At 35.8% G+C, this 24,079-nt stretch overlaps 1 protein-coding gene across 5 annotated transcripts in view; it reads right to left on the bottom strand.

Annotated features, from left to right (window-relative positions):
* Positions 1–5,087: 5,087 nt before the first annotated feature.
* Positions 5,088–24,079, bottom strand: part of MTHFD2L (methylenetetrahydrofolate dehydrogenase (NADP+ dependent) 2 like) — a 38,956-nt gene continuing 19,964 nt past the window's right edge. For 2 of the 5 annotated variants that reach the window (XM_087918183.1, XM_087918182.1), the window contains 5 exons: positions 18,375–18,527; positions 14,728–14,835; positions 12,561–12,653; positions 8,510–8,689; positions 5,088–5,980 (listed from right to left, as the gene is read on the bottom strand). In XM_087918183.1, coding sequence (XP_087774309.1) covers positions 5,868–5,980; positions 8,510–8,689; positions 12,561–12,653; positions 14,728–14,835; positions 18,375–18,527 — 647 coding nt within the window. In that variant the 3' untranslated portion in view covers positions 5,088–5,867. Of the gene's footprint in view, positions 5,981–8,509; positions 8,690–10,997; positions 11,188–12,560; positions 12,654–14,727; positions 14,836–18,374; positions 18,528–24,079 lie in introns of those variants that run through there. The other 3 variants (XM_026717308.2, XM_026717309.2, XM_087918184.1) reach the window with 2 other exon arrangements.

The following is a 24,079-nucleotide window of genomic DNA, read 5'->3' as shown; positions in this document are numbered from 1 at the left end:
TAATTTAACTCTATTGGAGCCTCTGCCAATCAGAGTAGAAAATACTCTACTACAAGATCAAAGCCTCATAAGGTATAAAATCTTTCAGCAGCATACTCTGCAAAAGTAATTTAAGATGGATGAGAAGAATTCAATGAGCCACTAATCTGTAAAACACTGATGTCAACAAATATTCATGTTTCTTTGGTAATTAGTCATTCTATATTCATTAGCTAATTAAACTATGAGCTACTTTGTGGGAAGATGTGGTCTTTCTACACCTGCAAAAGTTGATACAGTATGACTGAAATGGCATTCTAACCAACAAAAATTATTCTGCATATATAGGTTCCAAAGGTGCTTTTTCAAGAGGCAACTGGACTTTCTGTTTTTTCTTTGAAGATGTTTCACTTCTCATCCAAGAAGCGAAAAACCAGAAAGTCCAGTTGCTTCTTGAAAAAGCACCTTTGGAACAACCATGACCTAGATGACTGAGAATCTCCAAAGACATCTGCATATATAAGGTATTGGCAAGCATATCACATTGATTTCAGACTGTAATCATAAGAAAATGGAAGAAAAAAAATTCTGAAAATGAGGAAAACTCTAATGGAAGAAATATAATTTTGAACCAGGTGATTTCCCAACTAGCCTAAATTGAGTTTTCTAGAATCACACAATGGTTGTTGTATCAAAGTAACAGCAATGAAAATATGAAATGACATACAGTATAACCTAATGAGAAAAAGATAGAGGGGAGGGAGGCAGGGAAAGTCACATGATCAAAATTCAGGTGCTTTCTTTCCTTTTTTTGCACACTCCCATTGCAGCTGCAGGGTAGAGGCAAAGAGAAGATAGATATACCATTCCTAGACAAGTGTGGTCTTTCTAGGATTTTTTTTTTCCACAGGCTAGAACCAATGGCTAGAACCTTACTGTAGGTTAATGCTCCAAAAAGGTTTCTCAATCTTGACTACCTTAACATGTATAGACTTCAATTCTGGGCAAACATGGGAATCAAATCCTGTTGGCTGGGGAGTTCTGAGAGTTGAAATCCATAAAGTTTAAAGTTGCCAAAGTTTTGACAATAGGGTTGATGTGGGGAAATGATTTTATTAAAACTACCTTGCCTAAGACACTGTTTCCACACAACATGCTTGGTAAAGCTATGCAGATCTTTAACAATAATAAAGCTTTGATTAAGCATATACAGTCACATCTAGTGTTACATTCTTTTCCTTATAGCTCAGATCTTTATTTAAAGTTCTGACATAGCCAGGAAAAGTCCAGGAGTGCAATTAAGTATCTAGCACTACTTGCTGATGAAATTGTTGTAATGAATAACTAGGGCTGAGGAAATATATAAATAGCTGATAGATTACAGTTATCAGTTGCACAAATCTGGTTCAAATATGAGTAACTGTTTAGAATCAGGAGAGTATCCTTTTAATGGTGTCTTGCCCATAAACCTAAAGGTTGTTTAATTCATTATTGGATGTTGCACATTTGGATTGCTAAAATATGTATGATTGCTTATTATTATTAGTCGCAAAGTTGTGTCTGACCCATCGCGACCCCATTGGACAACACTCCTTCAGGCCTTCCAGAGAGAGAGAGAGAGAGAGGGAGGGAGGGAGAGAGAGAGAGAGAGAGGCTTGGATTAATTGCTTTGGGGGGGTGCTTTGGGGATGACATTTCTCTCTAGACCAAAATTTTCTCACCGACCACCAGTGGTCCCTGGCCCACTGGTTGGCAATCACTGCTCTAGTCAGTGGTTAAGGTGCCAGGCTAGAAACTATGAGATCATGAGTTCTAGAGGCACTAGGTACAAAGTCAGTTGGGTGACTTTGGGCTAGTCATTCATCTTCTTTCAGCCCTAGGAAGGAGGCAAGTGCAAACCACATCCGAAATCTTGCCAAGAAAACTGCAAGACCTTGTCACCAGGAGTACAAACAATAAAACCAGACTTGAAAAAACCAAAACAGAGTAACAGTTATTTGCTTCCATCTAGTGGCCATCAAGTAGGATGTTCCTAAGGTGCTTTTTCAAAAGCAATTGAATTCCCCCCTCCCCCAATCAAGTAGGACGATGTGTTAACTCATTTCTCCAGAGGAGGTCCTCAGCAAAACCAGCTTTAAAATTGTATATGTGTTTTGGCATCACTAATACCACATTGGGTATCTCTGAAGATCTCATTTTCCTATTATCACATAGCGAATCCTCTGAAACCTTGATCCGCAAACCCAACAACATTAGAGACACCATATCTGAATTGCTAATATAAGAATAACACTTAGATGAAGTTTTGTGTGCCTCTTTGCTGCTATTTACTGATTATCTGGATCTTTTCAGCCCAGATCTGGTATCACTATTTAATTACAACATTGCTTCACAGGTTTCCATATATAGATTCTGCATAAGACATTTAACAGGACAACTGCTTATCATTTATATATATATATTCCATTTTCTTTTGTCAATAATTCTCAGATCTACAGCGCATATCTAATAATACTTAAATTCAAGTTAATTGATAATCTTAGGTCAAGTGCGACTTTTTTATTGGATCTTCTTTCACTTCTGGAATCAATCCATTCCTCCTCAACCCTGATTTTTTTTTGATTAAATGAGATTACTTACCAAAGGTCCTTATAGGTGGATATAAGATTGTATTGTAAATACAGCTTTATATACCTGTTGCTATTGTAAGAACCTACATGCTATTTTATAAAAGCGAATCAAAGGAATTTTGAAATGTAATGAATTTAATCAGTTACATTAACCTCTTCTATCACTTGATAGAAGATTTGATTTGAATCAACAGTATTGATACCTAGAAAAATAAGTATTCATATAATTTCTTTGTATCACAATAACACATCAAATAACTGAGAAAAATTATTCCAATTTATTAATTTCCCAAATATAAGTTAGTTACCTAAAACCTAAATGAATCTTTAAGTTAAATCACAAATATTTGGGTCTTAATCATTTTTTAAAATAATAAAAGGAGAGAAGACTACCTTTTAGTAAAACATGTATTAAAATTCCTTTTAACTTTCATATCAAGAATAAAGTCATATATTACTCCCTCTTTTCTAACTTTTTCTGTTTTGGCCATTTGTATCACTAAGATGTCAATACTTATCAATGAAAAAGAATAGCTCATTTCGCACTAGTCTTGGCATTTCAGCATAATTATACCAATTTTTTTAAAACTATCATCTTGCAATATAGTCAGATGTTTAAAGAAAAACTCCTCTTAAGTCTGGATATATTTGTACCTCTAAGGACACAGTTCTAAGAATAAAGGTTGATCTGTGAAAACAGTGGCATTGCAAACCAAATATTAATGGTTTAATTAGAGATGCATAAGAATGAGAAGTCTGTGTTTGTCCATCTAACAGAAATATGAAATTAAAGAGAAAATGCAATGAGTTAATTATAATAAAAATCCTATATTAATTAAAAGTATTTCTAGCTATGGATTATGACAAAGAATTCAGCAGGAGATAAATTTATATAAATAAGTCATATAATGTATTGGAACCTTGTTTGTAATTCGTAATACTACTATTCACAACTTCATTATTGGCATATTGAGAAATGAGCATAACTTTCATTGATATGGCTGGAGTCCAATTTTATTAGTATGACCATTTATATACTTCTAGTCTTCCCTATGCCATTCATTACTTAGATACTTCATTTATTATGTAGTTTGTATACTTGAAACATAAATACATGCTGAGGTACAACGATGTAGTATCTGCCAATCAAAGATACAATGTTCATTCTCATAGCATGTATACATTACTTCAGATGCTGATAGCATCTAAATCAGAGGTGGTATTCAGCAGGTTCTGATCAGTTCTGGAGAACCGGTACCGGAAATTTTGAATAGTTCAGAGAACCGGCAAATACCAGCTCTGATTGGAGATTTTACAGTATCCTTCCCCTGCCACGCCCACCAAGCCATGCCCACAGAACCAGTAGTAAAAATTTCTGAATCCCATCACTGATCTAAATGGGGTCTCCTTTGGTCATTCTAAACATGCTGCAGAAATGTGCTGATCCAACTTTGATTCTGTGCTACTTTTTACCTGCAGGAATGAATCTGTAACTTTTAATGGTTTTCTGAAAGGACAGTGAATTAGGAAATAAATATTTCTATTTCCATCTCTATTTTTCTTTTGCTTCGGGAGATAACACTACATATTTAAACTTCCTGGAAGCTATGCAGGGTTAGCACAGAGGAACTAGGAATGGACTATTTAGGAATTCCAAAGACTGCCTACAAAAAAAAAAAATCAGTGGAAAAAAACATTTCCATAACATTGCCAAGAAAATTATAGCAGGCAAATGGAAGTCAGGTTCAGTCTGAGTGTGCCTTTCTCCCTTACATGCCTCCTCCTAGTTTTAGCCTGCTGTAGTGAGATAGCTGCATCCATAATAGCTGAAATACCATTGCTGATTTCCTCTATATAGAAAAGTTTCTCTCCTCTAAGGAATAATGATTAGTTAAACTGTGGAAATATACTTCGAAGTCCAAATACTTATATCTAAAAAATAACTTCATACTGATTTTAAAACAAGTTCAAGACTACAATATTACAATACTACAAAATTATTGCATGAAATAATCACATTTTATTTATTTGGAATTTATGATCTGACATATTATTCATCGTTATTTAAAGTTGGTTTTTTTCAATATTCCAAGTCTGTCCAAGTGCAGGAAAATGATAAATAAGCTTTATTAAGAGCCTGTATCTCAACTCTTAAAAATTCTAATGATTCATATTCAATTTATTTAATTATTAAATTTATCTGCCATTATCTTGCTGTGGGGACTACTCTAGGCAATAATACAATAATAAAAAGAAAGGAAAATGAAAAGTGTGTAAACAGTGGTAAAATAATAGAACAATAAAATAAACAATGACAATGAGAATAAATACATCAATGTGATAACTAAGAAAAGGGGGAGGATTTTAAATATGTTTGTTTATATTTTTTATGTGAACAAAACCAATTTAGCTCTATTTTGGCAACTGAATAGAAAGTGTACTTAACTGGCTAGTTGGGTTCCTAATAACATATGATCAAACATTTTACAACATGCTTTATTTGTACCAGTCACAGATTATCTTATCTAAATATTCATTCTGACTGTAATACTAATCAAACCTTATTGTACCTCCTAGGTAGAATCTCATTTGCCCTGCTAAGGGAATTATGCTTCAGGTAGGGTTAACTTATTTGGTCAATGTCTAGTTCTCAGCTGTAAAAAATCAACTTGAGGTAGATGAAATATGCTTGGAAACACAATCATTTCCTTTTTATATAAACATACAACTGAGAATTAGATCAAAAGCTTCTTAAAATTTGTACACAATTTATTTTTTTGCAATTGTGAATATACTATATTTATCAACGAAACCCATGTTTCTAGAGATAAACTTATTTGTGTCTGTTAAGCATCTATCACAGTTCGTGGCATTCAATTGAGTGTCCTCACACCCATGTGCATAATGGATTATGAGCCCTTTATTATTATCTGCTGGAGTTGCATTATACTATATATCTGAAACTCAGACCCAGGTTTTGCTTTAATTCAAGTTGATAATATACCTTTGAAAAACAGCACAACTCCAACAGGAACCAAACAGTTAGATAGGGATTATGCATAAAAGTTACATCAATTCAAAACTTAAATCAATTAAATCAGTCCATTGCAAGTATACATTTTTGTAACAGATTTATACATTTTGTAACAGAAATATTTTTTTCTTAATAATCTGACATAATTAAACATATTTTAATAAATACATTTGTAACAAAAATAAATGTTTATATAACTATAGCATTACTTCAATTTATACATTTTAGTAAATCAATTTCTTTGCAGCGATTAAAGTATTCTTCAGGAGCATGGCAACTGTCATTGGTCCTACACCTCCTGGGACAGGGGTGATAAAACCAGCTTTCTTCTTTACTTCTGATATTTTGGGGAAAAAAAGGAAAAACTGTGTAAAAAACATGTATTAAAATATGTGTATTAAAATGCAATCCACCCCCAACAATGGACAACAATATTTTCATAGGTTGTTTTTGGGAAGCATCTAGATCTAGTGGAATAGCAAGATTTTTTTTAAAGACACATAAATCCAATACTCTGGTTTTCCAGTTCTAGCATATGGTTCTTGTTACAAAGAGTCTCAAATAAAATAGGAATTAATAGAAACCAATGAAATTATATTAAAGTATAAGCCAATTCAAGCTTGATTCAGACACATCGGTGTTCCTTTATCAGAATGTGAGGGTTTCTCCCACTGGCTGAATAGTTTTATATTAATCTCAGGGTTCATGCATGCAGATTTACATTCATGTGACCGCGTATAATCTGTTTTCAGCAATAGGAGGCATCAAACAAGCAACATGGTGATTCAAAGCATCATAAATCCTATCACTTTTGTATAAAAAAAGGACCAGGGCTCAACATCACAATCACCACCTTGCCTGTTTTAACATCCCCTATGGATGTCATTGCCTCTTACTATTTTATTCATTTTTTATTCATATACCTGGGAAATGGTTGAATTCTTTTTTTAACCTCAGATTTATAATATCTGAAATAAATTATAGCTCCTGTTCCTTCATTGACAATGGGAACAATATATTATTTGCTGAGTTTCCTGAAACCAAAGCTATACTTACTTATTATAAAAACGGCAAAAAAATGAAGAATTTTCATTAAATTTCAAAAACATTGCTCCAATCCAAATTAAAAAAAAACAAATCAACAAATGTAGTAGTGTTGATGAAATATAGGATAAAAATTAGGCACTGAATTAATGGAATGACACAATATTTTAAAATATATTTCTATCAATTGACTTATTCTCCCTTCAATAAATATAGTTCACCCAAACTTCTGGATCCTTAAACAAAAGCTCCGATGTCTTCCCTAACTACATTCATAAGGGTGGGGTGGGGTGGGGACTAATGAAATAATGAAGGGATAAGGCTCATAGGAAGTTGGAAGACCTCCAATCTATAATTATATTTCTTTCATTAGAAATTGATCTGACAGATAACATTGTAATTGGGTTCAAATTAGACTGTTATCCAAATTATACATTTCTTTGACACCAAGGAAGTATGGCCGCCCATCAAGTTTAGATAGTCAAGCATCTATTTTATATTGTATTTTCTTTTTTCTCTAAATACAACTTAGCATTTTATTTAATTTCAGAGCATATGTTTCAAGGTTTAAGAAACTGTCTTGTTCTATTTAAGAATTTCACCCTGGGGGAATAATATTATCATTTTGCAAATCCCTCAGAAATTTCAGTGCTTTCAACTTTCAAAAGAAATGAAATTCATCTTTAATAAACAGAATCCTCTGCACAACATCATCTTCATTTTTATAACTCCTTAAAGACCCAAATTGGATTTATCATTCCACAAAATTATTCAAAAATAATTTAATAAGAGTATTATTTTGTTTTTCGAACTAAATATTTTGCAAACATAAGGCACCTTTAACATTATGTATTAATAACTTCAGGATTATTTTACCCAAATAATAAATTTAATAGAAATGACTTTCAATTATATATTTTATTTTCATAGCTAAAAATTTTGAGTATAACCTCAAAATACAGGTAAATTAATATAGAATGTTTATGTACATGTAAACCATAAGCTATATTATTTATTAATTAAATGTTTATGCCACTCATCTCACTGATAAAGCCATTATAAAGTTAATACAATAGTTTACTTACAACAGTTTGTTTAGTGACTGTTCAAAGTGATAATGGCACTGAAAAAAAAAATCAGATGCTTGGCAACTGACCCATATTTATGATGATTGCAGTGTCCTGGGATCAAAGTCAATGGGGAAGACAGATTCACTTAGCATCTTTGTGCTAACAAAGGTTGCAAAATGGAGCAAAACTCGTTTAACAAATGTCTCGCCTTAGCAATATTTGTGGTTGTAAGTTGAGAACTACCTGTATATCATTAAATATCTGATTATGTAAGAGAAGTCTGCTAAATTAAGAACTATTAATATGTGTAATTAAATACAATGGAGACAAACAATTTATAAAAGTAATGTCTTGATTCCAATGTAAATTATAAAATATATATCCATAACAGGCAGAGGAACCTTTATGCACAGATTGAAGGCTTAGACTAGAGGTGGGGGACTATGGCCCTTTTATGACTTATGGACTTTAACTCCCGGAATTCCTGAGCCATCCATGCTGGAGTCAAATTCTGGGAGTCCAAGTGGAATTCTGGGAGTCAAAGTGGAATTCTGGGAGTCAAAGAGACTGGTGCCCCCAGCTTAAGACTTATGAAAGATTGCAGGGAAGGCGGAATGTTCAACTAAATTTTAATTATATACTTAGTGTTAAGCATTTAAATTTCTTCTTCTGGAAATAAAGCTCAAAACTGATTATTTATTTCTCTAATTAAAAATATTTTGCATTTCTAAGAGCATAGGAATTTGGCTTACCTTCAAAGTCTACATCTCCTACTAACTTTGTCTTTCCAGTGACAGGATCATTAATATGGTTGATACCAACATCAATCACTGCGGCTCCTCTTTTAATCATATCAGAAGTAATTAATTTTGGAATACCTGAAACCATCAGTGTAATTAAGTTTACAGAACCGAAGTGTTTCTCAGGAAATACTATATAAATAAATATAAAAAAAGAGACAGACATCACAATCTCCGGAACTTAAACTGTATTATCCACTTAGCTTTTGTTAGCCTCTGTTAACATCGTCAGAGTGTAAAAACTACCATTGAAGAGATATTCGCCTTTATGCAGCAGTGATCAATTTAGCCATTGCACGTATAATAGGCCCATCCACTCGCCTCCCACCTGTGATTAGCTCTATCATTTTTACTTCACACATGTTAAGCAATGGAAGCTTAACTCCTATTGCACCACATTTAGGTTGCTCATCTCTAGAAATTGGTGCTGAACTGTCAGCTATTATTTTGATGGCATTCTTTCCAACTCTCTCCCTCACACTAACGGAACTCTGCCTCACAGGCACATTTGATATATCAACCAGGTTCATTTGTTGTTTTGCCCATGATCTTGTCCATGTGTATTATGGCTTGAGGCAGCTTTGCCGGGCTCCTCTGTATTCAGCCTGGACTGGCTATGCCTTCACAGGACAAATCTACATGCCCCAAAGGGGGAGGGGGGGTAGCGTCAGTCCCTACTCCCCGGTGGGAAATGGTCTCTGCTCATCCTTAGCCTTTACTGTATGTCAGGGAGCATTGGAAATGACAGTCAGGTGGCCACAGCTGACTGCTGCAATGAAGCGGTGCTGAAGCAGCAATAGCACAGCAACAGGGAAGCAGCCACAGCTTTCATATTTTTCATATCCATGGGAGTAACAGGTCCTGGAATCCTGTAGGTTAACCCATTTGAGATACTTTTGCTCCAAATTTGTTGCCCTATGAAGATTACAGACAGACAGATACAAGACATTTAGCAATATATAGATAGTAATAAATCCTCTGCAAAAGCCATTTGCTAAGTCAGCTCTGCCAAGTTGAGATACTTTCTGAACTTTGAAACAGAAAATGTTTCAATCCTGAATACTTATAAAGACATTTTATTTATTTCATTTGTAAATCCATCCAATTCAACGTGAACTCTGGATGGCCAGTAATAACTATCAGATACAGAAAGTCTGAAATATTGAGAATATCATCATTTAAGATAGCCCAAAATATGTGAGAAAAGAACAGGTTTAGGAATTTTTTTTGAATGAAATCAGGATGGTGACTAGAAGGTAGGAGCAATGACAGAGAAGGATTTTCTGGATCCTACTAAAATATATTTTCAATGGGACCTGGAGCATGCTAAGATGGTCAAATTGAACAAGATAGAAAGATGTCAACTAGGCCCTGGAAGCTTCTCATGATAAAAACCTTTTTTAAAAAAAAAATCGTTAATGTATTGATGCTGTAAGATAGGTTTTTGCAATCTCATTTTTATAGCACAAGATTTTTGTTAACTGTTTCAAAATGTCTTACCAATATCAAAAATTGAAGGACTGACATAAGAAATTAAAAAGAGGATTCAAAAAGTTATCAAATTACTTCTATGAATTCATCTAAGGTTTATCCTAGTTTTTGTTAAAATAATTTCCAAAACAAAAAACTGTCCAATGCTATCAGAAGTACTTCTCTCTAGATATATATATTCTGTTTTACAATCACACTTTAAAAAAAAATCAACCTACAGTTATAAAGAACCAGAAAAATGCTGTACACTCCAAATATTTATAATTTGAAAAAATGTCATACTACTAATTTCTCACACTAGATAACTGGGTACTAAACATGAAAAAGTAACTGATTAAATAATACTAACTGAAATAGAATCCAAATGAGGAAAAAAGTAATGCTGGTTAATTATGGAGAATGGTTAGCTGAATATAGCTTGTGGTTGTATGCAGAACAGAACAGAAGAAAATAGTGGCACCCTGTCCATTTTATTACAAATTAAAAATATTGTTCAAAAGTTTTACTGAGATACATTTTGAAAATACTGCATCTAATTAGAAAGACCCAGGCTGGGAGATGGTATGTATGCACATATATTGTGTACTATTTATATGGAATATAAAGAACATGTTAAATAATTTACAACTTGTACAATTTGATAAGCACATTTGAAATTACAAACATTTGTAATAAACAGGGCTCACCTAGGACTGATTAGTTTAAGACAATTCCACATATCATGTCTCCCCTGTAGCACCTGACTATTCCTGAAGGCAACTTTAAACAATCCAGTCTGGACTGCAATGGTTTGACAACAGGGCCAGGTTTGGTCTACAAATTCTGACTGGTTGTTCCCTTTCTTTGAGCACTTTTGTCTGTGTAGGAAAGGCAAATAGCTATGGCTGACCACAGAGTGGGTGGATATTTGGTGCGTGATTAAGGGATTTCCACACTAGTCCTCATTTTGCTCTGCTTTTCCAGATGCATAGTTCTCATTAGTCCTTCCTTGTTATTCCTAATTCTTTTAATTTGCTTTCCAGATGTTTTCATACACGCATGCTTTCACAACTCTTTCCCATATTTCATTAATGTCAAATTAATGAATCCCCTTTTTTCTGTTCTTTCTTTTCTTCCACTGTTCCATTGCTGTAGTAATTCTAGAAAAATTAAAGCAAGGGGAACAGATTGTTCCTTCATTTTTATGTTCTACTATGGATCCAAGGAAACTTTGCAGCAAGGAAAACCTATGGTGTGTGCTTCATATAATTGAAATGGCATGTACTGACATTTCATTTCAATGTGCCTAATTGCAATATTTTTTTTAAAAAGGGAAGTTTTGCAGTACTGCGAGTAAGTGATGAGAAAGCAAGGGGAACAGGCTTCTCCAAGCCTGGATACAAACAAAAAGGGTACCCACAGAGAGACATAAATGCTAAATGAGCTTCTATAAGAAATAGGATGAGGCAAGTTCATTGGCTTAATGGACCATAATTTTGTTTTAAAAATGGCAGCTATCAACCACCAGAGCATACAGAAGTCTGGCAATTCAGTACAGAAGCAGCTGTTATTGGGCTGCTTGGAAACAGCAGGCAGGAGAGCCAATAGTGATGGGGCTAGGAGTGGGTAGAGGATGGCTACATCAGTTTCTATACTCAAGAACTAGAAGATGATCCATACCAGGGATTGGAGCAAGGACGAAGTGTAGATCTGCCCTGAAATTAAAATCTCTTCACTCAGCAATGAAGCTCTCCACTGAGTATGACCAGTTCTCATTTAAATATTCTTCACATGCCCATTTTGAGCCTCTGTGCATCCCATTTTTGGCCTATTCCAAGTAGCGAGGATCGCCGTTGCCGATAGCCACTGCTGATTGCCACCGCAATAGACATGGTGGCGGTGATCTGTGGTGATCGGCAATGGCGATCCCCACCATCTGAAATGGGTTGAAACGGGCATGCGGAGGCAGTGATAGGCAGCAGTAGAGATTGGTGACACGATCTCCACTGCCTAGAACTGCTGATTGGTGGAATTCTGGGAGTTGGATTGGCGATCCAACCACCAATCATCTGCTCGTGCTAAAGTTGATCAGGCTGTTTGTTGTTCGCTGCAAGTATGCTAGATGAATACCAATGGATGCTGAGAGATAGAGGCAGAATTTTTTTTCTTGTTTTCCTCCTCTAAAACTAATGTGTGTCTTATGGTCCAGAGTGTCTTATGTAGCAAAAAAATGTGGTAGTTTATAGTGCTTTTTCCCCCCAAAAGAGCTTTGTCAAATTGCCTATTTTTAAAAAATCAATACGAAAGCAAACCAAGAAAAACTAAAGGAAAATAGTAAATTGAGGTTGAGCTCCACAGCCATTTTAGATGTAATTGCATACTACTACATTTTTAAAATCTACACTGATTTTCCACATTATTTTAGAAAATTTTGTTTTAGCAAAAGCAGATTAAATTTTGAATTACAGAAACAGCATAATATTGATATTTAATTCCATTGTATGAATTTTAAAAATCTGATTATGTTCCTCACCTGCAGCAACTATCACAATGTCTGCAAGCTGGGTATGGATCATCAGCTGTTCTTTTGGCGTATATCTGTGAGTTATTGTCACAGTAGCATCACCTGTCACATACATAATAGTAAAAATTATTGCTGTTTCACAGCTATAATTAAAATTACCACCCTGATATAGATAAATGAAGGGTTTGCATTACAGGACTTTCTTTGATTTGTAATTCATTAGCAGCCACCAGGCCCTGGGCTGCACATATTTATTTTTAGAACCCAATTAAATAAAACTGCATAACCAATGATCCCAGGGCTGTGCCCTTCAAAAACCCTCCTCTAAATTGCTGTAGAGTACAAAGAAAGTACTAAACATTTGTAGAACATCTATGTCAATAGATATTTCATTTTGTGTTATTATTGCAATAAAAGGCATTCATTCATTTAAATGTCAATTAGATATAATCTTTGTTCCGACTGCCCTCTCTTTTGTTTCGTCTCCTTTGGGAATATAGCCCACAACATACCTTTCAAAGGTAGGGAGATCCCATTCTAAAATAACTTTGAAATATCATCTTTACTGATGCTTGCTCTCTTATGCTAAATAAGCCATCAGCTTACTTAAACAGCAGGAAATAGTGCCTGAGGTTGATAGTATGCTGACTGAAAGGGGACAATATTATTTTCATAAAAATTCCCAGAGATGTTATTGATCAACAGAAAATAGAAATCATGAAATGGAGTTCAGTTTGGCCTAGACGGGTTAGTTTCTCACCCTTACATTTTTGTTTCACAACCCTCAATCCAACTATGCAAGACATGAAAGTCTAGTCCAGGAGTATCTAACTTGATTTCATTGAGGCCTCCATCAGGATTGTGCTTGACCTTGAGGGGCCAAAGTGGGCATGGCCAGCTTCACATCACTTTTGTCGGGGTAGCCTGTGGGCTCTGCCAGCAAATATGGGCTCCCGAGCTCCATTTTTGGCCAGGATAGACTCCTGCAATCCTCTGCCACTGAAAACTGATCCCTCCCAGCTCCACTTTTGCTGGAAAAGGCACTGTAGGTGGGACATTCACCGCTTTCAAGGCAGCCCTGCGGCCCAGATCTAAGCACCCATGAGCCAGATGGAGCCCATGGGCCTTGAGTTTGACACTCCTGGTATAGTCTATAATACTTGGTATTCCTGGAAAGAATAACATAAAATGCTTTATGAAGGGCTACCAGATCTGGTCTATAAAAACCTGGATGTTCGTTAACTGGCAGCAGAACTGGAGTAATTTTTCTTTCTTTGCTGCCACCTTTATGTTGTCCAGATGAATACCAGGTTTTTCTATTCAATTGTATAGAATGCGAAGGAGGTGTGTTTTTGTTTCATTTTTTTATGTATCATGTATACTGAATATGGCATGTAATTTTGTTGTACGAGGTTCAATGACAATAAAGTAATAAAATACATTTTGCAAGATCTAGCTTTCTAGAAATTTTGCTCAGATCTTTTTTACACTGGACAGCAAAGACAGTCTCTATTAAACAATATTCTGCAAGAATAGCAATAAGCTTGAAGGAGAAGGGGTATCTGAAAAAATGACTAATTACTCATACTGTAATAAAAAAAGACTTAATGGGAGTCTTTATCATTTGGAAAGCTGGGAAGAAAGATGGAAAAAGTTGGACTGGTGTAAAGAGATTGCAGGGGAGTAGATGGGAGAACAAAACTGAAGTAAAAAAGACAGTGTAGAGAAAAGACAAGAGAAAATAAAAAGTACGCATTGATGGTCTTTGTGAAAAAGTGAATTATCATTTGGTGCATAAAGACAGATTTTTGTATTTCTAAACAAAAATATTTGTTTTCCCATGTTATTTTTAATGCAATATTATTGATAAAAAACCTTTTAGTCTTTTAAATAAGTGCAAAGCAGAATACAACCCCACTCCTTCAATCCTAAGAATTCTGGAAAAGATAAAAAGAAAAAGGCTATCACTACAAATTTATTGTTTATCAGCAGTGACAGTAGGATATTTATTCATTTACAAAATAAATTTATCCCCAAAGAAAATCTTATTTCTGATTAACTAAAACTGATTTTACTGCATATACAATAAGGAACAAGGTAGAGTTTTTTGTGGTTGTTTTCTTTCTCTCCCCGTTAAGGTTTCCAATAGAATCAAGTAAAATGTCCTTCAACCTACCTCCAGGCCTTTCATGTCCCCCATCAGTATGTAAAAGCATTGAAATGGGCATTCCAACATTTTTTGATCTTCCAACTACAACAACATTTCTTCCGAATGTTTGTATTCCTTAAAAAAAGCATAACTAAAACAGATGGAAGTTTGTGAAATTACATCTTTTGTTTTCCCATTGGGAAAAGACATGACTACATATTCATTTCCTTTTTCACCATGGAATTATGATAAGAGTAGTAGATTTAGGTTTTTACAGTTTTTATTATTACAAAAATTTTAATATGAGTTTTTGAAGATAATAGTTTACAAATAATAATCATAGTAGTTAACTGCAACTTTATTTTGTTCATTGTTAAAATTATTATTTTAAGTTTACTTTATATAAAAAACAAAATATGATCACTAAGGAGAAGATGGATACTATAACTAACATAGGATTAAGAAGAATAAACTGTGTTACTATGCCCAGGATAATTCAAGAAAGCTTATTCTATACTTGCTGTTCAGTTTTCATTTTCAAAAGAGTATCTATTTAAGTGAGCCCTCCCATTATTATTTCTGGAATTTAAAATCACAAAGATAGAAAGCATGTGTGCAAGAGAAAACTGAACACTTCACTAGAAGCACTTAGAAGAAATACTTCACTGCCATAAATTTCTATCTGGAGCAAATTATCTACCCGTAAATACCACAGCATCTTCCTTGTTATTCTTCTTGATAAATTATAATCCTGTAAAAAAACCTTGTGTGTGCCCGCGCGCGCACACACACACACACTCAAACACACGCACAGACCTCCTGCCTGTTTTTTAAAAAGGCTATATGGCTTGCTCCATTGTTTACTGTAATGGTTTCTTCTAAAAGTTAGTCGAAAGTAGAAATGATATCTAACCCTTTTCTTTGTTTCATGCAGGAAACACAAGAAGTCATATTGGAAATACTGTAGATAATCAACACTCTGCTTATACTTCAGAATGTTAAACAGTATTAGGATAGAAGCAGAACTACCACACATATTCACAGATAAGCTGAGAATTTTAGGAACCATCCCCAAAACTGGGTTTATCTAATTATAGACAGGCTTATCTGTGAATATATTTTTACGTTACTTATTACTTCTTTTTATCCAAGTGCAGTGCTCTCAAACTTACATTATAAGGCAGCCCAGATGAAATGCGGATAACATTTTCGGCCATGAAAATAATTTCCTTCTGAACAAGCAGACTGTTGGGGATATGTAAAACAACTAATGGGGCCAGTTTATTGAGAGAATCTCCCCAGGTAAATCTGCCCATTCTGTTAGTCTGGCAGAAAATATATTTTAAGAGTCTTAAACATTAAGGAACATCATTTGATAGGACCTAAGAAAAGATCCTTCTTTGCTGTGGCCCCTGCTCTTTGGAACAACTCCTGTCCAGGTTAGATTATCAATCACCCTGATGGCTTTCTGGCAGGGTCTTAAGAAATATCATCCTGCTGTATGAAACCTGTTGGTTAATTGTATTGTTAATAATTAATTGTATTCTTCTGCAAACTAGATTTATTAAATAAATAAAACTGTTTTTAATACAATTGTTTTAATGGGGTTTTAAGGGTTTTATTTTACTTTTAATTGTTGTTCTTAATTATGTAAACTGAGTAGAGTCACTTAGGTGAGATGTGTGGCAATATAAATTGAATAAATAACCAGTTCCAAGGACCAAATTCACTGATAATTTGAATGGGGAGAACAAACAGTAGTTTGCTAGTGCTATTCAACACATAATAAGAAAATAATGAAGAGCAGAAGAAAGTGAGATGATACAAAAAGGCTTGTGATATCTTAAAAAAAAAAAAAACCACGACACTAGTATAGGACAAGTATTGGCAACCTGTGGCTCCAGAGCCTCATGTGGCTCTTTGGGCTCTTTGCTGCGGCTCCCTGTCCTACATTGGCTGGCCCCGCCTCTTCTCCTCTTCTCGTTGTCACTCCTCGGCTAAGAAGGGAAGGGCGACGGCAGCAGATGGAGACTCACTCCATATTCCAGAGCAGGAGTGAAGCACACCTCTATTTGCCTCTTCTTCCAAACTTTGTTGGTGCTGCATGCACCTTGGCTGCTAGGAGAGATGTGCGACTTTCTTTCTGCCGAGACACTGGCTGGCCTGGCTGTGGCTTTGTGCAGCACATTTAAATTTAACGCACTTCATAATGGGCAAGATGGCATCCCCTCCTCCTCCTGGAGCCCATTATGATGCGGAGCATCGGCTATAGCCAGCCTGGCCAGAGAAAAAGTTCTGTATCTCTCTGAGCAGCCGAGGTGCACACAGCACTAAGAAGGACTGGAAGAAGAGGCAAGTAGAGGGGTGCTTCGCACCTGCTCTGGAATATGGAGTGAGTCTCCATCTGCTGCCGCCACCCTTACCTTCTCAGAGGAGGGGAGGAGTGAGTGGGAGGGGAGGGTGAGGCTAGCCAGTGGTGGGTTCAGCCATCAGGGAGCAAGGGATGAAAGAAGTTCATTTATTTGGGAACCTGAAATGGCTTTTGATTTAAATCATATCGTAAAAAGCATCCAAAGAAGAAGAAAGAACATCAGCAAAAACAACAAAAACAACCCTTGCCTGTTTTTGGAAATGGTTCAAGAGGGAACACACACAGAGACACACACACACACACACACACACACACACACACAAGAGGGGGAGGTGGGAGGGAGAAAGAGATGAAAGGGAGAGAGAGGGAGAAAAAGAGAGATGAGAGAAGGATGAGAGACAAAAAGAGAAAGGTGAGAGATGGGGAAGAGAAAGATGAGAAAGAAGGAGAAAGAGAGAGACAGAGATGAGAAAGAGAGAGGGAGGGAGAAGGAGAAAGAGGGAGAAAGGGAGAGAGAGAGAGAAAGAGACAGTGTGGCAGAAAATGAGTGGAGAGAGGAAAGAAAGAGAGAGGAAAGAGAGAGAGACAGAGAGATACCTGTTTCCCAGAGAAAAGAAAATATTGGGAGCTACAAAACCTGGGTAGGGGTGTCTGGGGGAGGTGTCATGTGACTGAGTGGGAGTAAGTGATATCAAGTGGGCCATGCCCACCCAGGTTTTTCTTTTCTTTGGGAAACAGAACAAATGGCTCTTTGAGTGTTTAAGGTTGCAGACCCCTGGTATAGGAGTCAAAGCCACAGCCCCTAAGTACAAACAAGTACTCAGTTAAGGTATAATAGTTTCAGAAATCTGAATGAGTTTGCAAACTAAGAAGAGCAAGATTTTTTTTTACATCAATTAAAAATAAAACGGAGAAAACAGAACCAATATATGGGCTGTCCAATGAAAACAGCAACATGTCAGAAAGAACAGGAAGAGCTGTTCAACTTATATTGATTTTTCTAACAAGAAAGTTCCAATTAAAAGAGCAGAATAAAAAGGCAAGAATAAAATTTTAGATTGATAGAAACATGGTCTGGGAATATCTAACAATTCTGAATCAGATTAAATTTCCACGATTGCAGTCTAGATATGATAGTATTAGCAGTGCTAATTGAATTTTAAAAGAAAACTATTTAATTCCTTAAACTATTTGAAAGAACAGTGCTCTAGTATTTTATGGTTTAAGCTTATACTTCTTTTTCTCAGAGAAATTTCCAGAATGCATTTAACCCCCATCTCCTTAAAATACTTGATTCAGTTACCAGTTCTCTTTATTATTTCCCAAACTGCAGCAGCAGTGGCAGGTATAATGGAGGGCTGGTCTAGACACAGTCGCCCGATATTGAAAATATGGAATCCATCCACATCCTTTTCACGAGCAACACTGTTGCACACAGTCCTTTCATCAATGTGATCTGGAAAAAAAAGAATTTTTCTATATTTAGTTCCTACTTTAAAATTCAGTTAGCCTAATAGTTGTTATTCATCTTGTTTATTTTGTTAAAGGTAAATGTAAATATATAAGGAGGTAATTTCATATGAAGTGTTAAGCCTCTGTAATGGGATTCCTTATTTTGATTCTACTGACTGGTCACATCTTAATTAAACCCAATGGGAATGGGTGAAAATGTGCATTTAATTCGCTCAGTAAAAAATACCACCTGTGAGAAGCCATTTCCCCTGTAATGGTCAAACTTTTCCACAGGACATGTTAGAAATTCCTCCTTTCTCCATCAGAAAGAGGACGTCTTTGATGTTCTAGTATGTAGGAAAAAAGCTCTTCTGTTCACAAGAATTTCTGAATCAAAAGATATCGCAAATGTTCTGTTTTTTTTCTTTTTCTTAAGAGAGAAATTTTTTTAATTGCTTTAATAAAGCATTAGCAATCTAGTGTTATTTTCTGAAAAATGTAATGGAAAAAAAAGGATTCGTGTGGCTCTGTTAACTAAAAGCTTTTAAGATGTCCTCTTTCTGTTGGGGATTATGGGTTAGGAAAAGTGCTGTTCTGGTGATTTTTTCCCCATCTCCCCAAGAAATGGGACTAAAGAGGGGTGCGATATATCTATAATGATAGAGCTATGCATATCACTATAGATACAAATCTGCCTTAATCCCAGTCAAATCAGATCATAAAACATAGAGTAACAGAGTTGCAAGGGACCTTGGTGATCTTCTAGTCCAACCCCTGCTCAAGCAGGAGACCCTATACCTGTGATGGTGAAGCTATGGCATGCGTGCCACAGGTGGCATACAGAGCCATTTGTGCCGACACGCGAGCTGCAGGCAAACTTGCCTCACTGGCCATGTGCGCACCTCACAGCTGATTTTCGGCCAGTTTGAGGCCTTTTTTGGCCTCCCAAAGGCTTGAGGAAGGCTTCTGCAGGCTGAAAACTAGCCCCGTTTCATCACTCAGTTTTTCCGAAAATACTGGAAGTGACAAAACAGGGCTAGTTTTCAGCCTGCAGAAGCCTTCCTAAAGCCTTTGGGAGGCCAGAAAAGGCCTCAAACTGGCCAAAAATCAGCTGTGAAGCACAGTGCAGGTAAGGGGGCTACGGGGGTGGGTAGGGATTATGCACACATGTGTAGGGGGTGTGGGGTGGCGCACATTGCCTTCTGGGTGCTGGCACATGAGTGCAAGTGTGCAAGCGCACGCACAATTTTTGACACAGGAGCCAAAAAAAGGTTAGCCACTACTGCCCTATACCATTTCAGACAAGTGGCTGTCCAGTCTCTTCCTAAAAGCTTTCAGTGATGGAGCACCCACAACTTCTGAAGGCAAGCCATTCCACTGGCTCATTGTTCCCACCCTTAGGACATCTCTTCTTAGTTCTAGATTGGTTCTCTCCTTGATTAGTTTCTGGCCATAGTTTCTTGCCTTGCCTTCTGGTGCTTTGGAAAATATCTCAACTTTATGGTAGCCCCTCAAATATTGGAACAGGGCAATCATTGTCTCTCCTGGTCCTTTTTTTCACAAGACATAACCAATTCTTGCTACTGTTCTTAAATTTTAGCCTCCAGCCCCCTAACCATCCTTGTTGCTCTTCTCTGCACTCTCCCATTCTCAGTATTTTTTTTTTTTTGTATTGTGATGACTAAAATTGTATGCAGTTTTCCAAGTGTGTTCTTATTAAGACTTTGTAAAGCGGTAGTACTACTTCACATGTTCCTGATTCTATCATTCTGTTAATGCAGCCTAGGATTGCACTGATATTATTGGCTAATGTTGCATATCATTGGCTCATATTTAAGAGATTGTCCACTAGGATTCCAAGATTCATGTTACAGTTACTGGTATTAATCACATCAAGATCCCCCTCACAGTTACTGGTATTGTCATGACTTGATATTTTTTTTGATATGTATCATGTGCTTTGAAACTATTTTTAGGATGCGTTAGCTTAAAAACATAATACACAATTCAAATTACTCATTTTTAATAAGTTAATTGACAGTAAGAAATTCTGTGCTTCAAAACAAATCATTTTTAGAAATCTGTTAAATCATTGCATCTTTTTGATGAGAACATGCAAAGGCCAGGGGTGTTTCTTATAATCAGTGGAACAGCTTGTTCCAAATGTTTTGCATATATCAATATAAGTGAGTATAATGTAATTGTATAATCAATATTTGAAAGTAGCATAAATATCAGCTCTAATTTGGGGATAGGAAAGAGGGACAAAATGTATTTAATTTTTAAATGAGTATAAATGTTTAAAATAACGTTTCAAAGATACAATTCTTCTTAAGAAGCCTGCTTTAAATCCACTGGAGATGGCTACAAATCAGACTTTGATCTTCTGAAGGCAGATGAATATAAATTTATCTACAGATATTTCTAGACAGATTATTGTATCTTGAAACATTTCAGATTGGCTTTATTGAGGGCAATGCAGTTAAGACTTTCTTGGTTGGCTTGCTAGATGATGCCTGAGGATCAGCATAGGGAATTGGTAGTGGTTCTTCAGCAAGTTTTGACATCACTGACCATCACATCCTCCTTTCTGGATCACCTGGGAAGATCGATAATATATGCTCTTATATTGATTCCATTCCATTCTTTAGAAAGGTTTCAGAAGTTGTTAACTGGAAACAGTTGCAATTCAGATGTTATGGTACCAGGAATGCAAGGCCCTGCTTGAAGCATGAATGATTTAAAAGCCTTAACAGCCTCAAACAAAGCTCAGAAGACTCACAGGAAATTGTGTGAATGGAGAAAAAACTGGACTTGGAGAAAATGAAAGTTTTACTTGGGTGAGTTCAGCTGAGACAGAGAGAGAGACAAAGAGAGCTATCAGGACTCTCTTTGTTCTCTTTTTGCTTTCCTCCCCTCCACCCGCCAAAAAGTTCCCCAGTAAAAGCTGACAAATGATAAATTGAAATCATCTTGAGTTGCTTTGTTGCTTTTTTGCAATTTAAAGAGAGACTCTTTTCACTTATAACCTACCCTTCCATTTGTGTTATGCTGAAGAGAAAAAAAATATTATACCACCACAGCACTGGATTTATCTCCTAACCTCTTGTTTTATATCAACTGCAAATTATACCTATAAATTTTATCTGAATAGTTTTCTCTGAACTGAATGGTTCTCTGATTTTCAGACTATGTTTTATTTATTTTTATTTTTCAGGCACTAATTGTAAAGTAAGACTGCAAATTTTTGAGAAATATAAAGTATGTTTACACTAACTGCAAAGCAAGACTTTGTTCACATTAATTACAAAGCAAAGCTGCAATTTTTTGAGGATTGTAAACTTGTGAACTGAGGAGACAGAAGAAACCTAATTTTTCCTTCTCCATTGTATATAAGTATTATTTCAACATTAACTAATAGAGAGAGAAAAAGGCTAATCTGAGAGGAAGATCAAGTTTTAACAGAAGGCTATGTGATTTAGGGCAAAAAACTAATTTTTATCAGAAGGCTGTTTTGCTTTGGTATATTGAAGTGTAATTTCAACATTAATCACAAGAGGGAGCGAAAGATTTTTTTTTACCAGAAAGTGTTTTTTTTTAAAAAATCAGAAAAATCAAAAATCAGAATTAAGAATTAACTCTTTGATACAGATAAGATTGTTTTATAAAGATTCAGTTTGCTTGCTTCTTGTTGAATTGTAAATAGTACCACAAAAGAAAAACCATAGTATTATGAAGACATGGAAAAAGAGGCTAGCATTGTAGTTACTTGCAGTGGGTGCAATATGTTTGTATTCCTGCCCATCTGCCTCAAATGTAAATTGTTATTACTTGAAGAAAAACTGAAGAGTCTAGGGACAAGGTTAGCCACTCTGAAACCAGTCATCATTGACGAACATAATGAACTTCTAGTAAAGGCAGAGATCTGTATCCAAACCGGACACAACAAAGAAAAAGTAACTATCAAGAAACAGGAAAGGCGATGGTAGCATGTCACTCAAAGGTCAAAAATCTGAAAAGGTTGTTCCTGCCATTTTAAAGCCTCCATCTGGAAAGAAAATATGCAGACACATGGAGAACTCTGTCAAGTGGTCCAGTGACAGGAAATAAAATAGTTTAGACTCCCTTCCCCCCCCAAAAAAAATAAAGGCATGGGTGGGTTAATGATCTATTACTCACTACTCAGCCAAACAGTAAACTACTGTTGACTACATTGAAAGAACTTTGAATTTTTGGAGCATAGTTTACATTATCTATCGGAAGAGCTTCTGGCAAGAAGTGGGCTGCATCCCACAAGAACCAGGAAGAATACGTTTGGAAAAGATCTGGCTTTATTCATCCAAAGGGTTTTAAAGAAAACTGGAAGGACCAATCTTTAAGCATAATCCCCAAGACAACCAATCAGACAGTGATAAAGGGAGTGGTGAAAAGGTCTGGGAATTTAGGTATAAAATAGGACATAGAAAACAAACAGCATATCAGTCTTAAAGGGCTCAGATGCCTATACACTAATGCTCAGAGTTTGGATAACAAATAGGGAGAACTTGAAGTTTGAATGTATGTAGATAAGATATTACCGGTATCACTGAAACCTGACAGGAGGGAATCCATGATTGGAACATAAGGTTGAAGGATATAAATTGTTCAAAAGAAACAGAACCAACTCAAAAGATTGGGAAGAGTACCTTTGTATGTAGACAATTACTACACCCCTACAGAAATACAGAATATTAGAGATGAAAACCTTCTTGAAAGTATTTGGGTAAATATTAAAGGAAAAAGAAATGACATTGCCATAGGCATGTACTATAGGCATGTACTATTAACCAGGTGGACAAAATAGAAGAACCCTTTGCTAATCAGTTAGCTGAAGTGTGCAGGAAACAATCCATTGTACCAATGGGGGACTTTAATTACCTGTCATCAACTAATAAAATAAGAGACAAATTAGGAAGGAATCCATAAATGGAAATCCTAGAAGGAAAAATAGTTCAGGATGCATGAGACATTCTAATAATTGAAATACTAAAGCCAAAACAAAAACAATATCAGAGGAAGAAAAACAAAAGACCTCAGATGAGATCAACATGGTTGCCCAAGAGGTCTCTGACAAACTGAGGGACAAAAAAAATATAATAAATGGAAACAGGGACATATAACTACAACAGAATACCAGCAAATAGCTTGAACCTGCAGGGATGGAGTCATAAAGGTTAAAATTCAGAATGAAGACTTGCAACAAATGCCAAAAATAAGAAAAAAGTTTCTTTCAATAAGAAAGGAACAACAAAAAGTCCAGGAAATGACAAGTCTATTGATGGGATAAAATTGCAAGAAGGTAATAGGGAGCAAAGAGAAAGTAGAATTGCTTAACTCCTTGTTCGCAACTGTCTTTATGCAAAAGAAAAAAACAATAGCCCAACCTATCAAAAATAGCACAGGGGGAAAACAGAACAGGAATGCTGGTGAAAATGAATAAGAAATTGATAAAGGAATACCTATCCACTTTAGATGAGTTCAGATAACTAGGATTGGCGAACCTTTTCAGCACCAAGT

This window comes from Pseudonaja textilis, chromosome Z (genome assembly GCF_049901715.1).
Source record: "Pseudonaja textilis isolate UNSWEBS1 chromosome Z, rPseTex1.2, whole genome shotgun sequence".
NCBI lineage: Eukaryota > Metazoa > Chordata > Lepidosauria > Squamata > Elapidae > Pseudonaja > Pseudonaja textilis.
The sequence above is the reverse complement of the archived record's forward strand: the minus strand, read 5'-3'. Positions and strand labels throughout refer to the sequence as shown.